This window comes from Euprymna scolopes, chromosome 10 (genome assembly GCF_053919585.1).
Source record: "Euprymna scolopes isolate OS-2025 chromosome 10, ASM5391958v1, whole genome shotgun sequence".
In the NCBI taxonomy this organism is placed as follows: Eukaryota; Metazoa; Mollusca; class Cephalopoda; order Sepiida; family Sepiolidae; genus Euprymna; species Euprymna scolopes.
This window is the reverse complement of record NC_136491.1, coordinates 113,454,405-113,478,310: the sequence shown is the minus strand read 5'-3', so window position 1 is coordinate 113,478,310 and position 23,906 is coordinate 113,454,405. Positions and strand designations below refer to the sequence as shown.

At 34.8% G+C, this 23,906-nt stretch overlaps 1 protein-coding gene across 5 annotated transcripts in view; it reads left to right on the top strand.

Moving 5' to 3' along the window:
* The window catches only part of LOC145286229 (protein SLC31A2-like), a 229,992-nt gene that overhangs the window by 180,468 nt on the left and 25,618 nt on the right, over nucleotides 1-23,906 (top strand). For all 5 annotated transcript variants that reach the window (XM_080135045.1, XM_080135047.1, XM_080135048.1 and 2 more), the window contains exons 2-3: nucleotides 9,326-9,397; nucleotides 16,065-16,275. In XM_080135045.1, the coding sequence (XP_079991171.1) occupies nucleotides 9,326-9,397; nucleotides 16,065-16,275 (283 nt within the window). The remainder of the gene's footprint in view (nucleotides 1-9,325; nucleotides 9,398-16,064; nucleotides 16,276-23,906) is intronic.

Sequence of the window (23,906 nt, the reverse complement as noted above, 5' to 3'; positions counted from 1 at the left end):
AATAGCGAAAGATAATGAAATGCGTTATTTTGGAATAACCACGAACAAATGCATTCCATTTGCACTTAAAAAATAACGAGTCGGATTCTTCTTTTTTTTTTTTTTTTTTTTTTTTTGCGACGATACTAGATAAGATGTGGGTCCGGGTGGTTAACAATATTTCTATTGTATAAAATAGCATTTTACTGTGTAAGAAATCAACGCTTCTATAATCTATTTTGACTCTGTAATTCTTCCTTTTTGTGTGTTTTCGAAACACATGGTCATACGATAGCTTAACAGAACTTTTTTTACACGGTTCTTCACATTTGTGTTGTACTCTGCAAGATCTTTCAAGCTACACTGGTGGCTAGGCAGTTTTGCATCGTATAATATTTCTCCCCACATTTGCAAATGGTTGGGTCAGTTTTGTAGCCCCATCTAGTTTTAGGCAGCCAGTAATCAAGCGGAAGTATTATTCAATGCTGGGTCTAAATTGGTAATAGAACTTCATATTCACAGACGCAGACAGCAAAAAAAGAGCTGCATTTGAATGTTCGGATGGAAATTGGTTTAATTTTGGTAAATTGCATAAATCCAACAAAATTATAAACGATGAGAAATGCAAATGGCCAGTAATTTGTAGTGAGAATCGTTTCTATTTTTATATTTATCTTTTGTTTCAGTCAGAATTGGGAGAGAATTATTTTTTTTTGTTTTTGTTTTTTACATAAAGTAGTTGGTTCTACTTTACAAAGAGTTTGTTGTTCCAACACCATATAATTTCGAGAGAGAGATCGATCCTATTTTGTTTGTCTGATCTAGCAAATCACCCCTCCTCCCCTTTTATACACAGATGGATAAAAAAATATGCAAGAAAAACGATCGATAAATATCGATATTTCTCCCGCTGCCACTTATCGCTTTTGTTGTCGGCAGCACCAGACACTTGTTGTCTTAAATTACTCTCAAAGAACAGGGGAAACAAAAAAAGTTTAAAAGTCTTTAAAGGAGAGAGGGATGAGAAGGGAGTGAAAAAAAAAAAAAATGAATCCCTGAGTATTATTCATATTAAATACCCATCTTGTAAGAATCAAGTATCGATATGTCAGACGAATTGCTATTTAGGTTTGACTTTGAAAATCTGATCAGATAACTTTATACGTTAGAGGTGCAGGTCGTTACTAATGAAGAAAATGATAGCCCAGCTTTATAACAAAAATATAAGTGGTTAATATGCGCAGAAAATGAAGAAAAAAAAACAAAGAACAAACCAAAAGTCTCAAAAAATATTTTTAATCTCTGTTAACAGCACATATATGTGCCTTTATATGTGTGGGGTGTTTATAGATGGTCTCTTTTTATAATTGTTTCTTTTTGTTGTGCTATTTCGTCCATGGTTGCTACACAATGAGTTTCTTTTTATGCAGAAAGTGATACAAGGAGACGTTCACTAAGAGTTTTCTTCAAGGTTTTATTCTGGTAAAAATTGACTCATGGAAGAGAGAAATCAATGTTCTCTTTTTAATTATTATTTCTTTTTTTTTTTTTTTTTTTAAATTATTTGGTTACTTCTCAACTGAAATGAGTGATACACACGGACAGAGACATGGAAGTAACATTTTGCACTTAGATTACAAAGTTTTACACATTACTGGCCAACTACTTTGCAGAACTCTGGCAGATTCGCATTATTTCATGTCTTACGGTTGGCTCCCACAGACAGACTGATTTAAAAACGTTTGTTTTCTCTCACTCGAAAAACGTAACGTTATTCATCATCTACCGTTTAACTTGCTGCCTCTTGCCTCAACTTTGTCATCTGTTTCTGGAAAAAGATTCTGTTTTGCAGATCTGGTTTATTACACGGCCACCGAGATATAAGAGGCCAGTGTACATGAATGCCAGTGTACATGAATGCGTGTTGTCATTGCCAAAGCGACATGTAGATAAAAGCTGCCTACTGTTCGCTGTGTTCAACCACATGGCCATGCTAGCAGGCATAAAAATTATTTTTCGTTGCCTTAGAAAATGGCTGTGGTAATTTTATGAAGGTAGTTCAAGCGTGCATGTATTTCTTTTTTTTTTGTTCAAAAGAGAAAGAATAATTCTCCATTTGGATAATTATATAATTGCAATTATTACAATTGCACATTGGCAGGGATAATTTTAAGCTGATAAAATATAGCGGTAAGACTTACCGCTATATTTTATTAGATTAAAATTATTCCTGCCAATGTGCAGTTGTTTTTTAACTTTTCTTATATGTCTATCGAAGAAAGTCAAATATTTTATTTATTTAAACTGCAAAGCAAACAATTTTGATATGAAAATATTTTTCAGTCTGTTGTTTTTTTAATAATAAATAACATTTTTCATTGAGTATTTCCAAATATTTTCAAGTTAGAAGCATTTTTAACGACAGTTTTTTGCTGATTTTTTTTTTTTTTTTTTTAACTAAAACGATCGATGAATTCAATATGTTAGTACCAGGTGGAATTTATTTCTTTGAAATATATTTAAAACTATTAAAAATTTTTTGTTTGTTTTACAACACTTTACTGTAAATAATTTACATGACTAAAATGGGAAATGAAATAGGAAATTCTCTATTCTCTCTCGAGACACACGAACACAAATTCATCTTAAAAATTCATTAACTTATCAGTTTTAATTAAAGTTTTGAATGGACTAAAAATAAAGACTACATTAAATTTTAGTTTACATATTTTCTTGTGTTTTATCTTATAAATAAATGTTGTTGTTGTTTGGTACTTGTGCAGTGTATGCACCGTGCTAAAATAATGTTATTATTTAGAAAGTCATTCTTAACAGGGGAGTGGGGGGGGACTTTCTAACTATTCTGCACTTTCATCTAACAATTTAATGAAAAAAAAGATATCAAAATTTAATTTAACTTGGAAATACTATCTAAAATAAAGCATGGTGCATACACTGCACACGCACCATTATTATTATTATCATTATTATAAAAACTGGTGTAGATGACATCGACTGGCACCACAGTAACTAGTTGTGAAGGGTCAGGGAGGATAGAAAGATTGAGGTGGGTAGTACTAACCAGATCTCTACTGGAAGTGTGCAGTTCAAATCTGGTACCTTGGGGAGGGGAGGGGGGCATTTTTTCACCTAAACCCCAGGAAACACCAATGGCCGATACCAACGAGAAATCAATGGCAAACGACTGTTGCGATAATGTGCAATCATCTGCACGAGTGGTCAAGAGGTGAAGAAAACTGGAAATCTGGGGAGACTTGTTGTCACTCGGTCTCCACAGAACACTGCAGGTTACTGCCAGTGAGCGATCACTGATGATGGCCTGGGAGACAACTCCGTGAGTGAAATAATAATAATAATAATAATAATAATAATGTCCCCTCCCAAATTCACCACGACCCTGATTTAATATCGTAGATGTTTACTACATTTTCTTAGTTTCACATCATGGTATGATTGTCTTTTAGATTATTTCTTTAGTTATATGAACTTCATTTTCGTATTCATGTATTCTGCACTGATGATATGAAAATGAAGACTATAGCGGAGTATAGGATTCCTAACCATGTAATTGATGAAAATATGCTAAACATTTTGATGAAAAACATGGGAAAAAATGGAAATAGAAGAACAGAAAACCAAAACTTTAAATGTAATTTCTGTATTAAAAGTAATAGTTACTTAAATATTTCAACATATAATCTTGTGGGGAAAATCCAGCTCCCCAATAACGGGCACTCTGGATAGGAACAAAAATTAAAATTTTCTCAGTCATGAAGGATTTCTCCTCCACCGACCAAAGACAGAAAAGATGAAGTGTAGCATCAGAACGGATACTACACTGTGATCTTGTCCCAAAGGCCAAGAAGTGTTTGTGTTTAATATGTTTCTTTAATTGCTTGCTTCCTAAATTCATAATTCAGTTTTGTCAGTATTAAATTGTATATTGCTTTAAAATTACGTAATTTTACATAGATAATGTTTATATTTTATATTGAATAAAGTTCAATTCCATTATTAATTGAATTGTGTTCATTTTCTTTTTTAACATGTTTTAATGCTCTTTTTAAAATGGCCTCATATAGTATTGACAGTATATTTCATATAGTTTGACATATCTTACCTACATTGCCTGCAGGCATTTTTCAGTTGACAGACTTTCTATATCTCGGTGGCCGTGTTTATTATCATGCATTCAGTGTGCCCCTTGTCAAAATTCACACTAGCTAACTTAATCGCCACCAATGTACGGCCCCTAATATGTAATATAATTATCTTATAAATAGAGCATCAATCCACAGCTAGCGCATCTCCTGATATCTTCAATGTTCTTAAATCATCTAATATGATATTCCTAAAATGTAAGTCTTTCTTTATTAACTGTATTTGCATTTTTATGAATTAAAGTTCGTTTGCAAAACGTTAAGCAATTCCGTAAACAGATGTCTCCATGTCGCATTGCGTCAGGCTTCACAATTATGGCACATCAACCATTCCGGGGTGTTTATCAAAACAAAACCGAACATACTTTTTATATCCTGCTCTCGTGCCCTTTGGCCGTGTCCTTGAGTGGTTTGTGTCCTGCCGTTCATCGCATCTGAAACAAAATCTCTTTCAATGCATAACAACAAATGTGAGTCTCAATTCTTTCTAGACAAATTTAAAGTTTTATTCAGTCACCATGGTTTTCCACGGTCAAAGTCGCGTCACCATTTCTCATCCTTAGAAGAAGGTGGGGCTGTATTTTTGCATATTCTTTGGAAACAGATTTTTCTTCATCTGCTCTCTCTGACTCCACAAAACAAACTCTCCCTAATTCGTATCACACTTCTCCAATACATCGCGTTCATGAATTTCTCTGTGACATGGCGATCCGCATCACGGCATGTCAACGGTTGCTCTACCTGTTCGACTCGTCTCTCTAATTTTGTTATGACACTTTTTTTATAAACAAACAACCTGTCTATGCTAGTAACTTCTAATCTAAAAACAATGAGCTCCAATTTCTAATTCTATATATTGCACTGGGCACAACTGCCAGTCCATCTATGATCAGCCTATTATGCAACATTCATTCATTGCCACTGTCTTTGTGGGAGCTCTATACTTTTGGGTTTGAAAACCTTTCTCGAAAAATGGGGAATGAAAGTGAAACTAAGTGAATGCGTGATACTATGGTTTCCCCCACCCCACCCCCAGAGCCAGGCCCAAGAATTGTTGGGAGGTGATTCGCCAGGAAGGTAAAGGCTGTCAAAAGTAGAAAGGGCCATGTTTCCAGACAATAGGAGGAAATGATTCATGAAGGTGCACAAAAGCGATCATAAATAGGATGAGTAGTCAGCTGGGAGTGGTCAAGAGGGCAAGTCATTTTCTATTAAGACAAAAACGTGGAACTTAGGATTTCAGGTCCTGAGTTAATATATTTAGGAGGCAGAGTTAGTTTCCGGCAGTTAATAAGTTTGTGGCAGTTTGCAATAGTTTGCTTTAGCAGATGAGGAGATATTGTATATGTAAGTGAAACATAGATTATACTAACAAGACATGGGATGAAGCTCAATGTCTTTGAAATTAAATATTTACATGTCATTAGAAGATGGGAGAAGTAGAACAAAGTAACAACAAAAAAATCAAAAAACAAAAACAAGCAAAAAAATACACACAAAAAATAACAACAAAAATCAGCTAATAAAACTCTCCCAACCGTTTTTAAATAATAGACCTCCTAGTGTTTTCTGGTTTGTTCAGAATCTAAAACAATCTAAAAGAAATAGGAATTAAGTTTGGGGAATCGTTCTTAATTATTCTGAAGATGTTACAAATTAAAACATTTTTTTCTGTTTGTTTCCATTAATTTCTTATAAATAAGACATCAATTCACATCTAGTTCGGCCATTATCTGCCTGAAGCATTGAGTATGATATTGCTCATATATTAGTCTTTCTCTAAAAGCTATGTTTTTGTTTTTTATGAATTAAAGCTTTTTTGCACGATTCCATAACAAGACATTTTCCACTTATTACCACATTCTCCAGTAAGATGGAGCTCTATAGTTCTGAGCTAGAAACCTCTTGCATTCCCTCAATAAATAAAAAACAAAAAAAAACAAAAACAAATGGAGGATGAAAATGAACCCGAAAAATGCGAAATCATGTTTGTTTCTGACAATAATATCTCAGTAAACAACAAAACATATATATAAATATATAGATATATATAAAACAGAAAACACACACACACAAAAAAAAAAACACATTGAAGATTTTATGTCCCAGAATCCTTAGACTAACTAGGTAATCGATAACAGGTAATGGATTGAGAAGGACATATCAACGCCTCTAAAGTTAAAACTTTACAGTCCATTTATATTTTTTATTGTTGCATAAGTAAGTAAAACATAAACTATACTGGAAGGACATGAGAAGAAGGTCAATGTCTTTGAAATTAAATGTTTAAGAATTATCCTTGGAGTAACTTCCCAAGATAAACGAAATATAGATATCAAGAGAAGTTTAACATTAACAAATCCATCAATCACGTTTAATGAAAGAGAATAAATTCAGTTTATTAATTTTTCCCAGCTACCAAAGTCCAGCTACATAAACAAAACATATACAGATTTCATTGATTTTGCTCTGGTTATTTTATTTTACAGCATATCAACCCTTTTCAGGTTATTTAATATTTTTATAACTAATTACGTGCAGATGCCAAAAATGTTTATCACATGCTTGAAAACAATTTTTACAAAAACAACCAAACCAAAAAAAAAATGCACCTGAAGGAAATAGGGATAAACAAGGACTTGGCCAGAGATAGGTTAGTTTGTAAGTCAGTTTCTTAAATATTGAATCCAGTCAATTTATGTAAAACCTTTTATGATTTAAGTTCTTTATATCTTTAAATATTTATTCGTAGTGTTTGGTTTGGTTGTTTTGTAAAGATTGTGTTTTCGAGCATGTGATAAAGATTTTTGGTATCTGCACGTAATCAATTATAATCATCTTCAATTTAATGCCGGGTAAAGTGGTTGAGAAAGGAATTAATTTCAGACACCGGGTGCACTAGATTATGGTTCACACTCATTTTGTTCAGTAGATTTTCCTGTTCTGCCATTTTTGTTGTTTGTCTGGGATATATTTATAATTTTATTGGCGACAAATTACTCTCTCAATTACATTGTTCAACAGAAATGATTTTCTATTCACAATTAATTACAATTTATGTTCTCGTGTGAATTGTTTACACTAAAGCTTTTTTCTGAAATTAATTACTCCAGTGCGTACTTACTGCAATGAGAATTTTAAAGACAGTTTTAGATCTGATAACCTTGAAGGAAAATTAATTCTGGACAGTATAAGGAAATGTATGCAGAACAGGAGATGCCAATAGTATGGGCATGTCTCAAGAATAGATGTAAGTTCTTGGGTGAGTCCATGTAGAACAGTTGCGGTAGCAAGGTTAGTTCACAGCAGAAGGCCAAGGAAAACCTGTAAGGACACGATAAAAATGCACCTGAAGGAAATAGGGATAAACAAAGACTTGGCCAGAGATAGGTTAGTTTGTAAGTCAGTTTCTTAAAGCTGTCAAATGCATGTCAGCATGTAAAACAGATGTTGTTGATGATGATGCTGATGATGAAGCAGAAATCTATTGTTCAATAAAAATAATTTCCTTTTCATTATTAATTACAAGTGATGATCTTATACAACCATAACTACAAATGAGGATCTCCGATATTTTCATCAAAATTGGAAATATTTTCAAATTTTCACTAGTTATAGACAAATAGCTCCACTACCTTGTGCATGCCTTGGCAAAGGCTAAGGGAGTGACCCCCAACAAAAAATCTGGTTCCGAGTCCTGATAGGTGGATAGTGAAACACTGCATCACATTTCCGGCAACTCCTGCAACTGTGCTGGCTCCGACTGTATTGGCTGGCCTTTCTGTCGGACTTTGTCTGCAACTCCAAGTGGGGGACCCTGGTAACTGAGCAAACCTAGGTCTCCTCATCACCTGTCCAGGCCTGCATCCGTAAAACCAATTCCAGCTTTGAACTGTATAGCCACAGCAGTAGATGCGATGCTGCAGTGCACCAGATTAGATGCAGAATGCCATTGTCTTATATTAGACAGAAGGTTGCTAGCAGTCATGTTATTGGCAGGAATATATTTTATTTCAGTTTATTTTTTTTTCTGAAATTGTTTATTCTGGCAAAGAAAATTGTTAGGATGGAGACAGACTTCGAAGCTGCCACTGTCAGTCAACATAAAAACAAATGACACCAGGGACGTGCAGGAGGAGGGGGGGTCTAAGGCTGCCCAAGCACCCGCCCTTTTTATTCCTGTTTTAAAAGTGCCTTTTTAAGAGGAATGTATTAAGGCCTATGCTTCACCGAGACAGTGCATTACTATATTTTTGCCAGTCTTTTTCTTTTTTTCATTTGAGCACCTGCTCTGAGAAAGTTCTCTACACATCACTGAATGACACCATAATAGTTAACTTATCTTTTAACATAATATCTGTCTGAGAGTCTAACATCTTTAGAGGAACAACCATCTTGAATCCACCTGACGGCTCTCCTTCTGTATTATTTTTTAAGAAAGGGGAAGCCACTCCTGAAAATACATCATCATACTACAGCCACATGCTTGACTAAAAAGAAAAAGGTTAAATAATCCAAATTATCAATCCTCATCTGAAAAATTAGGAGGTGACATGAGGCTCTCATACAGACAGATAATTTAACTATTACGTCATCATTTGTTTTTTATGCTGACTGACAGTGGCACCTTCGAAGTCTGTCTCCATCCTAACAGTTTTCTTTGCCAGAATAAGCAATTTTAGAAAGAAAAAAAAAATGAACCAAAATAAAATTCCTGTCAAAGTGAAATGAAATCACATGACAACATCACGTGTAATTAATGATTCAAAGGTTAATGACACAGTGAGGACCTGGTTTTTCCCAAGTTCAAATCCAGTTTGTCCCACGAAAATCACTTTTATATAGGATGTTGGCAACCTTTACGTGGTTCCTCCCATAATCCTCATGTCTTTCTAGAAAGATATCAGGAAAACCAATCCTAACAATAGACTCTTTGGATTTATATGATGATGATGATGATGATGATGATGGTGATAATGATGATAATGATGATCTGAAAAATTTCAAAACTTAGGATTTATATGATGATGATGATGATGATGGTGATAATGATGATAATGATGATCTGAAAAATTTCAAAACTTAGGATTTATTTATTTTATTTCATGGTTTGTTCTACCAATTTTGTACATTTGTATTAAAAATAATTTTTTTTTTTTTTCCAGAAATGTATATGTTTATGTCATACAATGTCACAGACTTCTTACTTGAAGGATGGAATTCTACAAATGGATTCGGTAAGATTTTCTTTTGCATTTATTCATGTCTCATTATTATATTCTACTTAATGTTTGTTTTACATGCTTGCATATGTTGGACAGCTTTTTAAAATGGATTTTCAAACTATCCTACTTCTGGCCAAGTCTTTATTCATCCTTCTTTTTCTCAAGTGTATTCTTATCGCTTTATTCTATCTTTTTTGTTAGCCAACCACTGCCAACTGATCCAGCTACCCAGTATACGGCATAATCACTTTGGCACACTGATTCTTGTTAGATCATCAGAGTTAAGCAACGTTGAGCTGGTCAGTACCAGATGGGTAACCATTTAGGAATACTAGGCGCTGTCTGTAGGAGGACGTTGAGACTTCCTTGCATGATATGCAAAACCATAATGTCATTATATCCCTTAACCAAGACATACATGCAACTATGGACTGCTTATGAACTTAATATTCCCATGAAACTTCCTCCTCCGGTTAAACCCACCTAGAGTAAATGCAACTGACCCAGCTACCTCAACAGTTCTACATCTACTAACTCAAGAATTCTCATCTATTCTTTCAATATTGAAATTCTATCAAAGTCTTCTGTTCTGCACAGATTTCTTATACTGTTATGAGATCTAGGCCTGTCTTTAAAACTCGCATTACACATTTAGTGCAGTATTTATCTTCATGCAATGCATGTCCTCGACTCTCATTGGCTATGTTTCACTTCTATATTGCTCCAGTCCTCTCCAAACTTTACGACAAATGCTTGCTTTTCTGACTGCTGGAAAACTGCTTCTGTGATACCAGTTTACAAGAATTCTGTCAAAAGAACTAACCCATTAAATTATTTCCCCATTAGCCTCCTCACACTTTTCACCAAAATATTTGAGTCCATAATTAACCAATCTCTAGTTCATCACCTTACAGCTGCTAAACTTCTGATCAACCAACAATATGGATTTAGGCAACCCCATTCCACAGCAGATATCCTAACTGTAATCTCTGAACATATATACCATACACTGGACAAAGCAGGGGAGGAGAGAGTGGATGCCCTAGATATATCTAAGGCTTTTGACAGGGTTTGGCGCGATGGTTTTCTCAGGAAAATCAGATCATTTGGTAATATTCATAAATGACCTTTCTGATGGCTATATTTGCTGATGACACCATGCTCTATAATAGGCATGAGGGGAAAAAACAAATGACCACATATCAAAGGAAATGGCAGAAACACTAGAGGAAGACCTCCAGTCTGTAGTGGAATGGGGACAAAAATGGATTCAATGCTGCCAAGACTAAGCTTGTTTTCTTCAATAATTGCAAGAAACCTTCTCAACCACCAATAGCTATGGCTAAAGATACATTACCTGAAAGTACTTCATTCAAGCTTCTTGCCTTAACGTTCACAGGGAATGCGAGTTGGAACAGATACATTAAGAGCATTTTCAGGGCCGATGCGAAGAAGGTGGCCTCTCTCTACCATGCCAGAAAGTTACGCCTGAAAGTATCCTGTACATCTACAAAGCCACCATTCACCCATGTGTGAAGTATTTTTGTCACATTTGGGCTGGTGCGTCTGCTACTAGTCTTTCGCTTCTGGACAAGGTTCAAAAGAGAGTTGTCAAGCTGATATGTCCTGAACTGTCATCTCGGCTTCATTCTGTCCTATCAACGAAATTTTGCATTCCTCTCCCTGTTTTACAAGTATTTTAATGGAGGATGCTCTGACGAACTACAAGCCCTTGTACCCCCTCGGCAGAAAAAACCCGACAAACCCAACAAGCAGCAAAATCCCACTTCTACATATTGGAGATCCCTAGATGTAAGAAGGCCTTCTACTCTAATAGTTTCTTCCTCAGAACTGCTAGATTTTGGAACTCCCTTTCGTTTTCCTGCTTTCCCAACTGTACTGACACGCAACAGTTCAAATGTAATGTGAACCAACATTTTGCTACTCAATTCCCTACATACTATCCCTGCAACTTATGGCCCCGATAGTAGCACCCTACATCAAAGTGGCACTGTGCTTTGGGGTGAAAATGGAATAAAAAAAAAAGTAGTCACACAAGCCATCATCAAAGATTGCTCTTTGAGAACAACTTGTGGTGTTCCCTGGAGTCTGAGTGAAAACAAGTCTCCCCCAGATTTCCAGTACTCTTCACCTCTTTCGATAACCTTTACAAAAGAATGTGCATTATCGCCACAGTCACTTACTATTGATTTCTCATTTGCAGCAACCATTGGTCTTTACTGGAATTTGAGAGGCAATAAGCCTCCCCAAGGTCCCAGTCCTCTTTGCACTCATCGAACAGAGGTCTGGTTAGTGCTTTCTCTCTTCAGTCTTTCCATTTTTCTTCACCCTCATTATTTGGTGTGGTGCCCGTTTATGTTGACACTCACCAAAAAAAAAAAAATGGTGAAGAGCGGTATCTTACAATTATACAGTTTGTTTTCATTATTCCATGTGATGTTCCTTTGTGTTTGCATCCGTTCGTTTCTGTGTCCAGTTTGTGTGTAGTTTATGTGGTGTTAGTCTCCACATTCAAGGGTTTTCCTTAATATTTTTGCAGTTTTAATTATTGAAATTCGTTGTATCTTCTCTGGCATCCCTTTCTCCAATTCCAATTTCTCCCATCCTTTTTTCAAAGTTTTTCGGTATCGTTCCTAGCGCTCTTACTATTAGTGGTGTTATCTTTACTTTCTTTATTTTCCCGATCCCTTTGAGCTCTCTGGCCAGTTCTGTGTATTTGCTCCACATTTCAATCTCCTTGATCTTCACTTTGTGGTCTGCTGGAACGGCAAAATCTACAATCTGGCAGATTATTATTGGGATAATTAATCAAAAACGGGAATTGGAAAAATCTTAACTTTTTGGGGTATCAGAATCAGAAAATGTTGTGTTTATTTTCCGATTATAAAAGCGATTCTTTGCATTGTTTTATTATTTTTATTATTATTTAAAACAATATTACATCAAGAAATAAGGATTTTATTTTGAGGGAAATGTTAAAACAAATTATTTCAACAAATCACAATAAAAAAAAGAAAAGAAAATCATCATATTAATGTTATGATCAGGAATGTTTTGGAAAATATAAATTTACGAGCCAATATAGACAATTATATATTGTCCCAACTCTCCATCACCCAACAAGAAGACATACTGTTTTAATTCTTTTTTATATATAAAGTTTGGGAAAAAAGGAGCACTAGTTATTTTTACATAAGCATCACCACTGCCTGTGGTTATCACATATGCAGAACTCTGTCTATCAGATATTAAACAGCATCACCAAGAATACCAAAGACCAGACATAGTTCTCTCAATATACTATCGTCACCGCCTGTAATACTGCTGGAATCTAACTCCAGGACTACCAAATTCAGACAGCTGTTCTGCAAGTCTCAGCAATGATTCCCAAATCTACAGACAGTCTTCTGTAAACTGAATAACCGGCTTGAAATTATCACTATGCGTACTCAACTGCTAGTACCAAAATCGACATGAATTAAAGTGTGGGATAAAAACTGCAAATGAATGAAATATTCTATTTCTCAGAAACAATGAATGAACATGCTATACTTACAAACTATTTCTCCACAGTATTCAACGTTTGTAAAGTTTTCTTTGTTAAATTCTGCTAACTTGATATCATCCCCAGTCTTAAAGGACTTTTTCAGTCACTTAAAAACTATCAGTCATACATTCACAATTAAGTACTATTTTTTTCCCACTTGAAGGATGTTCCCAAATCTTTGCTTTATAAAAGATACCCATCTCACCATATCATTAACGGATTTTAACCTTTTTAATTTCCTCCATCTCAGGAGACAGACCACATTCAAGAACTCTGACTTGTACCTCTAGCACCAAAACAGAATGATTTTCTTCTGGTTAATAAAAATTGATATTTTAAATATTTGTAATTGTTCCAGAGTCATGCTTGCTGGTGTATTTTTTTTTTTTTTTTTTTTTTTTTTTTTTTTTGGCTTGTTAGAGAAAGGTGTTTCAACCCATGGTCTCGACTTTATCATGAATTCAGAGATCGGTCGATCCACCTTCCCTCTACAAATTATTTAATTTTCAAGAAAATTTTTAAAATCGTGTTATTTTCATTGTTTACATCTAAATCCAAGGTACCTTCAATAAGTTTCCAGACTTTTTTCAGATGGGCACTTTTATTGATATTACACACATGAAACTCTAGTACCCCTCTGAAGTAAACTCCTCCGGCTGCAATACATTTGTACCATTCAACAACTTCTGGAAGGCCCCATTGAAGTTCACTTGTGTGAGCATGTCAATGACCTTCGTCACAGCCTCTTTCATCTCAATTGTCTCATAACGACGGCATCTAAGGTTTTCCTTGAGCTTAGGGAATAAACAAAAGTCCCAGGAAGCAAGGTCTGGACTATATGGAGGTTGAGGAACTGTCTTGATGCCCATCATAGTCAAATCGTCTGTAACAAGGATTGAATTGTGGACTGCTGCATTGTCCTGGTAGAAATGTCACAGACCTGATTTGAAGAATGCAGCCTCTTCCGATGGAATCTCTTCCTGAACTCCCTTAGAACATCAACATAGTATTCCTTGTTGCCTGTCTGCCCAGTGGGAACCCAGTGCATGTAGATCATGTGCGTGCTATCAAAAAAAAAAAAGGGATCATCATAAGTTTCTGGGTAGATTTGCTCTGTTTGGCCTTCTTGGGTCTGGGAGAGCCAGCACGTTTCCACTGGAAAATCTGTCTCTTGGTCTCTGGGTATAGAAAGTAGATTCAGCTTTCATCGCAGGTTACCAGAGCGTCAATGACTGCAGGATCTGACTTGATCACTTCGACTACCTTTCTACTGTCATGACCTCTTTCTAATCTTCTCTAAGCACCCTTGGGACAAACTTCTTATCTTAAATTCCACACATACATGGAATGAGTGTACTCTCTTCTATGTTGGACAGATAATTTGTCTAATTACTCGCTACCAAGTTTTCTTTGATCAGTCTTCTTGCAATTCAAGACATCCATGCTTTTTCAATTGTTTATTCAGGATACCAAACCGATTTGTCCTTAGGAAAACCTCTATGCTGGCTAAATGTAATCATGCTTTCAACAAATCCTCTGACCTATTGTTTTGGTTTTAAATGAAGAATCATTCTTGTCATCAAAAAATAATCCAAAAAATGGATGGCAAAAGAGATAACTATCATAGAGAAAAAAAAATTATCCAATTGTGAATATTAAATGTATTTGCCCCAAGCAAAAATTAGCAGTATCAATCCAATCAAAGAAGCTTTGAATTGTAAAAAATTCTAGATAAAAAATGGTATTATTAATCCAATCAGTCAGCAATGATGCTGATTTTGTGTCAAGACAAAAAACTGCAACTGAAAAATTCAGAGATTCAGTACATTTTATACATCGATTCTGGTACCTGATTGGTTCATTGTTATCACTCCTGGCTATAAATATAATCGTGCAAATCTTTGTGATCATACCCAGTAAACGGAAGACGATTGCAGAAGCATGGATGCCTTGAATCAGAAAAAGATTGACTAACCAAGGAAAACTTGGTAGCAAGCAATTAGACAAGACCGTACAGAGTGGAATTTGAAGACAGTTGATTTGCTGAACTATGAGAACTGGAAATTGAGTTCACGAAATTATCAAAAACTGTCTAACTCCTGGATAAAGGAACAGTGAGGTAAATTTATAGAAGAAGAAGCAGCTCCTCCTCCTCCTCCTCCTCCTCCTGTATAGAAGTTAAGAAAACTCGTTCCATGCATGTATGGAATTTAAGATTTATTTTGTCATCAAAAAATTTAAATATAGGGATTTTACTCATCTGTTTTTAAAAATGATAAATACATTTATCTCATTTTGAAATATCAGTAGCTTTGGAAATTCTTTTAATAGTTCAAAACAATTTATTAAAGTGTACGTGAATGTAGCACATCTTAGCCAATTCCATAGTCTACATCGGTATCCATTGGGGTACTTGTACACTTTGTTATTGTATTTTAAATTTCATCCATAAAAAATTTCTCCTGTGTTTTTTATAGTTTGTTTTAAGCTAGTAGTTGCTTGAGAACTTAACATAAAAAAGCATGGATCAATTATACTTGAGGCACCTCAGAATCAGAAACAATCAAAAAGATACATGTTAGCTTAGCATCTACTGTGAAGGAGTGAGATTTTGCTGCTTTCCAAAGTTAGTCAGGGATATTTACATCGAAGGGGTACAAGTGCTACAAGTTCATTAAAGCATATTCCTTAAAAGTACTTGTAATATTAATAGAAGTAATTGTATTCTTTCAGCTTTAGACAAGCAGATACCAAATCTCCATTAGTAATAGAAGTGATACTATAGCTTTGACTTCAGGCAGGCAGATATCAAATCTCCATTATTAAAAAAAGTAATAGTATGGTTTTAACTTTAGACAAACAGATGCCAAATATCCATTAGTAATAGAAGTAATAGTATAGCTTTAGCTTTAGACACACAGATACAAAATCTCCATTAGTAATAGAAATAATGGTATAGTTTTGATTTCAGACAGATACCAAATCTCTATTAGTGACAGATGTGAGAGACTTGAAATTGATTTCTCTTTGAGCTATTAATAGAAAATCTGTGTAAATCCTTCAATTAAATTTGACTTTTTATTCTTTGGTTTATCTTTCCTGTCTTTTTAGGGCTATTTATAATGTGTTTGGTAGCTGTGATGTCGGCCATTATGTATGAAGCACTTCGCCTAGTCTACATTTTCTTCCACTTGAGGGCTCACCAAAACCCCATCCTGTATGGACACAAAACCAGAAGCTCTTCCGAAGTCCCCGTAACAAATACTGAATCATTACAGTCTCTCATTTCTAATCTTTCTGTTGCTAATATAAAGAAAGCGCGGTAAGTATTTTTTTTTTTTTTTTCGTTTTATTGTTGTGACGATAATGACAGAGCGGGGTGGGGGCTTCAAATTGGTCAATCTTTGTTTGTTTGTGCAGTGAGTCAGAATTCTGAATGATAGGATTATCTGGTCTGTGTGAAGTCCTCCTTCTTGATCCTCAATTATCTGTTAACCTGTAGGATTGCATGATTTTTTAAATTCTAACACTGAAAACAACAAGGTTCAGCGATTACAAGCAAAGTCAAAGAAGTTTTGGTTCAAAATCTACAAAGGATAGTGCAGAAATATCATTACTGCTTTCACTCCATTGATTTAGGATGTTGCACCTATAATAACTTTGCAACATACAGAGGCGGAGACAAGGGTGATAGATCCTGATGCAACCAAATCAGACTGTCTGGAAATATTAGATTTCTGACCTTATCTTTTTTTTCTCATGTTCACCCATAACAAGGCATACCACCACTTGGACGTAAGGGGCTACTATTTGGAATCATCCTTAAAGATGTTGGTGTACATCATATTTAAACTTCTGCATATCAGTACAGTCAGGGAAGTAAGCAGCAGGAAGAGAATTCCAAAGTCTAGCTGTTCGAGGTAAGAAACTTTTAGAGTAGAAATTTAGCATTTATGGACCTCAACAGTGACGGGGTATGATTTTGTTGCTAAGCAGGTTTGAGAGTATGTATGTCGAGGGGACACAAGTGCAGTGAGTTCATCAGAGCAGATTCCATTAAAATACTTGTAAAACAGGCACAAGGATGGAGCTTAGTTAACAAAGCAGGACTTATTAGATTTGAGACTCTTCTTTGGATTCCATCCAAGAGGGAGAGACTAGCGGTAGATGAACCAACCCAGATGTGGCAGCAATACTCCATGCATGGGTGAACGGTGGCTTTGTAGAGGTACAAGATACTCTTAAGTGTGAGTAGTTTTTTAGCATGATAGAGGGAACCAACCTTATTTGCAGCAAACATTGATGTTATTGTTGTTTTTTTTTTTGTTTCCTTTGCAAGACTCAATCATGTTCTGCAAAAACAAAAACAAACAATTTCCCTTTATAAAACAACCAAACCAAACCCCATGAATATATATTTGAAGTATTAAAAACTTGAAGCATAAAAACTTTTATCAAAGTGACCAGATTAGATATTAAATAATCAAAAAAAGGTTGCTATGCTGTAAAACAAAACAACCAAACCAAACACCATGAATAAATATTTGAAGATATAAACAATTTGAAGTATAAAAACTTTGATCAAAATTACTGGATTCATCATTAAATAATCCGAAAAGGGTTGATATACTCTAAAACAAAACAAATCAGACTTGATGCAAGTTCTCCTGGATTTTCACCAGAGCCTTGTTAGCTGTGTTGTAACTCTTATAATGCTTAGTGCCAAAAACTTCCACCACAGATGGCCCTATCAGAAGCCAGATAACAGGTACAGCTCTAACACTACTGCTCCATTATCACTACTCCTGCCATGATGTTAAAGGGTTAGACTTTAGGAGTAATTGGTTGATCTAGTTACGTGATTATCAATTATGAAAATAGGGGACTACTTGCTCTTTTTTTTGGTCAGACCATTAATATGATAACATCATGATCATTCTTACTCATCAGTTCTTTTACTCATATTCTCCTGCTGTTTTTAACAGAACGGGTGAGTTCACTTTGCATAGGAAGTGACGGATATGCAATTTTGGTGTATGTTTGTTTAATATAAATAATAAAAATACACTTGAAAAGGGCCCTTTTTATGGTTGGAAGTTTGCATATTCATTTCTTTAAGGTAAATAAGTAATTTGTTTTAAAGAAAAAAAAAGAGAAAATAATATCCGTTTTTGGCTTTCTTAAATTTCTAATAACGTCTATAATTTCAAACAATATCCCAAAAATGTCAATATTATTTTATGAACCACATCACATAAGCCACAAGAATAGGCTTTCAGACTTTCCACAATCAACACCCAGACCGATTTCCATACTTAAAAGATTTTTATATCTCTGACAAAAAAAAGACGGATTAAAAAAAAAACGTTTGAGAAGGACCTTACATGATTGAAAGCTTGTAGATTTATTTCATTAAAGTAAATAAGTAATTTGTTTTAAAGAAGAAAAAGAATATGATGATAATGATGATAATGTTTTGGGCTTTCTCAAATTTCTAGTAACAATAATAAGTAAGTAATTTGTTTTGAAGAAAAAAGAAAAATGATCTCATTTTGTGCTTTCTTAAATTTCTGATATCTCAAATCCTATTATGCTTATAGGTCAGTATTTTTAGCTCTCTTTTGATTATCTACCATGAATTATTATTCCGGAATGAATAGAAACTGCTGCCTTTATACAGGGTACAGATGATATTTGTTTGCAAGATTAATCTCTGGGAAAATAAAACAGTAATTTTATTTTTTAAATTTATTTATCAAACTTGAGTCACTTTGTCTTCATAATCTGATCTGTTGATTTAACTTTGAAAAAGGCCTCAAGGTGATCATGGAACCTGTCACAGGCCTTCGTCACTGTCTCTCAATTTAGATCACCAAGACTCTTGGATCTTGGCTTTTAGCTTGTCCATTTTTTTTTTTTTTTTTTTTTTTTTTACAGCTGAATCTGTTAGTGTCTCGTTTCACTATTGGTTATAGTGAGCTAACATACTTCCTAATTTCTGGCATAGCGTTATCGGAAGCGGTGACAATCAGTTGCTTCCCTTTATTTGTTCTTCAGTATTTTTTTTTTTTTTTTTTTTTTACATAGGCATCACCACATTATCAAGGCCAAGAGGCCACTCAAGGATAAGGGTTAAAGAGTGTACATTAGAAATTGGACAATATAGTAATCATTAGTAATGAAAATTTGGTAAATTTAATAACTTATATGGAACAGCTCATCAAGAACTTATTTACGTTAGATTAAAGACAACCATATTGTAGTCAGCCGGAAAGCAGGAAAACGGAAGACAATTCCATAGGCGTGCAGTTCTAAGAAAGAAGCTCTGTTCATGGAATCTACGTTTAGGTTTAGGCACAGATAAAGAGTGGGGGGAATTTTTGATAGTGTTTACAGCTAGACGAGTGTTTCTTGTGAAAGTTTGGCGAGGGGGGACCATAGATTGAAGCTCAGTCGAACACTTTCCATGAAAATAACGATACATCAGAGACAAACTCGCAACATCTCTTCTGTGAGATAGAGGTTGCAAGGAAGAGAAAAGGACATCTCCTACGAGGCTACGAAGTCTATTTTGAACTCTATCAAGGCAGGCCAAGTCCTTTCTAGCAGCTCCTGCCCAGATGTGGCAACAGTATTCCATCCTTGGACGTACCTGGCTCTTATATAGATAGAGAATAGCATCAGCAGTGAGATATCTACAGGATCGATAGAAAGATCCCACCATTTTTCCAGCGGCCTTGGCAACAGATTTGATGTACGTGTTCCATTTAAGATCAGGAGTAATGGTCAAGCCAAGAAGCTTGTCAAAACTTGAGGCCTCCTGAAGACGAGAGCCATTCATTTCAATTGATGCCAGATGTGGGTCAGAATGTTGATGATGTAAAGAGAGAAGCTTGGTTTTAGATGCATTAAAAGTAACCAGCCACTCCTTACCCCATTGTACTACGTGCTCAAGATCAGAGGAGAGAGAATTGGAGAGAACTTGGTCGTTTATTGTCTTAGATGTGCTACCATAAATGGTAGTGTCGTCAGCATAGATGTCTACAAATGATGTAAGGATGTGATTTGGAAGATCATTAATATAGATCAGGAAAAGAGTTGGGCCCAGGATGGATCCCTGAGGGACACCGGCATTAATACTGTGAGCTTCTGATTTTTGCCCCTCAACTACTACTCTTATGAACCTATCAGAAAGAAATGATTTAATAATTGAGAAGACTTTTCCAGCAATACCATAGCTAGAGATCTTATGAAGTAAACCTTTATGCCATACCCTATCAAAGGCCTTAGATATGTCAAGAGCAATTTCCCTAGAAAGGTTGCCTCCGTCGAGAGATTTGCTAATCCTATGAGATATAACTGTAAGCACATCTGCTGTAGATCTAGCAGAATGGAAACCATATTGAGTGTCACTAAGAAGGTTATTTTTGTTGAGATGGTTGATTACTTCTGTATTTAACACAGATTCCAGCAACTTACTCATGACGCACAGGAGACTTATTGGCCTGTACTGAGAGGGGGATGAGCGATCACCTGAATTCTTAAATACAGGGCATACTGATGAGATTTTCCAGGGTGATGGGAAACTATTCTCCTTAAGACAACGTTTAAACAGTTTTGTAAGTATGGGCGCTAGTTCAGGTTGAAGTTTTTTGAGTACTATAATTGGAATACCGTCAGGGCCAGTTGCTTTACTGGAATCAAGGTTTTTGATTAGCTTGGCAACATCACGTACAGATATACGTATATCACATAGCGTGTTTTCTGATACAGGAGGAAATATTGGAGGTTGGCAGCCTTGATCGCAAAGGGTAGAATTAGCTGCAAAGTTCTTGACAAAGAGTTTGGCTTTGTCTGATGCTGACGAGATTACCTCAGGTCTATTGATAATAGTTGGGATGGAGCACACGCTTCTGTTGAGGATTCTGTTTGCTATTTGCCAAAACTGGTGGGAACCAAGCCGCTGCTCAGCTACTTTGGACTTAACAGATTGAGCATACAACTCTCTTGCATTCTTTATTACTTTCTTACAATGGTTGCTGGCAGTCCTGAAAGCGGCTTTAGTTTTCATACATCTATTACGTTGGAAACAGTGGAAAAAGTGATTTCTGTGCACAATGGCAGCAGCACATTCTGGAGAGAACCATGGCTGGCTGTTAGGTTTTTGCTGAAACTTTTTCGAGGGTTTTTCTATTGTGAAGTGATTTATTGTAAGAAAAGAAAAGAAAAGGATATTATTGAAAAGCATAGAATAAAAATTAACAAAACTATTTTTGTAAGGATTCACCCATGCATAAGATATGAACGCTTCCGAACTTATTAAATTAATTGAGAGTTACGACTCTCGTAGTGTGATTAGTGTACTGTCGTAGTCTGCTATCTTGGCTGTACTTACTACAACGGTTGCTCTTTGTATATGCTGTTTTTGTTTCAATATAGTTTACCTTTTCTAACTCATCTCTGTCTCCATGGTTTCCTTTGAGACCCTTCCAGAGACACAACAATTATACAGATCATTCTTTATTTGGACTTTTAATAACAAAATTAAAAGAATAAATGTTTTTATTTTATTTGAAATTTTATAAGAAATATATGTTTATGAAATTATAAAAATTATTTATTTTTTTATTTTAAAATAAAAGATTTTATTTGCATTTATATAATAAATATATGTTTATGAAAATATAAAAATAAAATTATTGAAATCAAAATAACAAATAATTTACAGGCATTAGAGAAAAAGAAGTAAAGGAACTGATTTGCCTTGTCACTGCTTCAGGTAGTGCTACACAAGAAATTAGGAAGTATGTTAGCTGACTATAACCTCACTGTCTTGCTGGAGTAGATGAGCCATTTTATATTGTGAACATTAAAGTCACCACAAATATGAGTGTTAGCAGAAGGATAAAAAAAAATAGAATCTTAATTTTTTTTCTCAATGCTAATAACTCAATTGATATGGGGCAAAGAATGACACAGGTGCTTTGAACAAGACCAATATGAAAATACATAAAGGGCAACTAAGGGTTTTCGTTTGAGATATCCCTATTACATGGAAAATATTCAGTACAAATTCCATGTCTGTGGCGATCTTGAAAGTCAGATTAAAAGTTTATATTAGAACTAAGGGGGGGGGGTATTGCCTGGTCATAAAATATGCTTACATATATTTTAATTCATGCAGATTTTGTATTTATTATTACAGAGCTAATTCTCTACTGAATATTATATTGTACCTAATATATACTACTGATTTCAGAAGTTAAAAACAAAATAACTTGGGTGCTATCAGTTAGAATTAAAACTAAAACATTTAACACTCCAGCCACATTCCCTACTGCTTGAGCTACCGACAGATAGATAAGAAAGATTTTTAATTAAACCACTTCAAACTATGAATGAATTTGCGCATGTGAAAAAGTAATAGAAATATGTCGGCAAGTTAAAATGAACATTTTGCATTTCAACTCGCCGACATATTTCTGCATGCGTTATTCATCCATCCAAACAAAGATTTTACTCATTATAAACCATCATTGGTATATGATTACTATTTGCTGTTAATTTCAGTGTTATGTGACTAGTAATTTAAGAATTTATCAGTTAAATATTCACACACACACACACACACACACACACACACACACACACACACACACACACACACACACACACATCTATCGTTTTATCTTTATAGATAACCTTGATAAAAATTAATGAGGTGGATACCAGTTTCACACAGTAGCACCAAGTCAGATTTGATCTCATGTAAATTAATTTCACCCTTTAAAAATTTATGACAAGAAAAACTTAAATAAAATTTGACTCATGAAAATGTTTCTAACAAATTGAAATCTTGTTCAAAGTCATTTTGTTATCTGTTTTAAGATAAAAAAAATAAATAAAGTTAATTGCAATGACTTGCTACTTCTAAAAAGCTATTTTTACACTGATTGGTTCGTATCCATTTTGCTTGAAAGTACTTACTTAAAAGGAAATAATCCTCTTATGTATTTTCACTAAAGGGAAGTAATCCCCAGAATTAATCTAGTTTAGACTAGTAATGGGACGATACCAATATTTTTCTGGATTCCAATAAAATTACTGATTCTGTTCTAAATTCTCAATGCCAATACAATTACCGTTTCCAATTCTAATTCTTTGGAAAATTTCTACAGATTTAATTATTCTTCTTCTTATTTTTTTGTTTTAATTTTCATATTACTGTAAAATGTGTGTATATATTTTCACAAAAGTAAAAGTAACTGGGGGAGGGAGTGTATAACTATTTTTCCATACATTATAAATATCCTTTCTCTAATCTTTTCCTTTTAATTGATTCTAAAAAGTGATTTGATGAATTCATTGTGAGATTGTGAGATTTCCTATTATCCATTAGTTCCATTTTACCTGTGCAATTTTATTGCGCCATTTATCCAGTGCTATTTTACGTAGATTTTAGTTTGTTTCTCACATACTTGTTGTCTCCCTGTTTCTACTTTCGTTTTTTCTTGCTCACATGTATGGTGAGCTACGATGTTCACTCTTTCACTGCCGGAAGTTCAAGTGCCCGGAAACGTTTTCTGCGCATGTGGCTAGAGGCGCCTTTTTACTAAATTACTTTAAAAATTCAATGTTTTGATTTTCTGACCAATCAGAGAATTTTCCAAGCTGTCGGAAATTCGGGGTCTGTGGGAGCCGATGAGAATCTTTAAAAGAGCTCTGTATTTTCCAAAAGAAAAACAGTTAACAAAAATTCAGAGATAGTGTTGGAAGGCATATATCACTACTGTCTGCAACTCAACTCTAACACGACAACACTTTGAACATAACAGTCAGCTAATCAGACAATGTAGGCGAAGACACAGAAACAGTAACTAACTTTTGCATTCCCCCTTTTATTATCGTATGCTCACTTGAAATTAAGTTTATGAAAATAATTATTTTAAAACT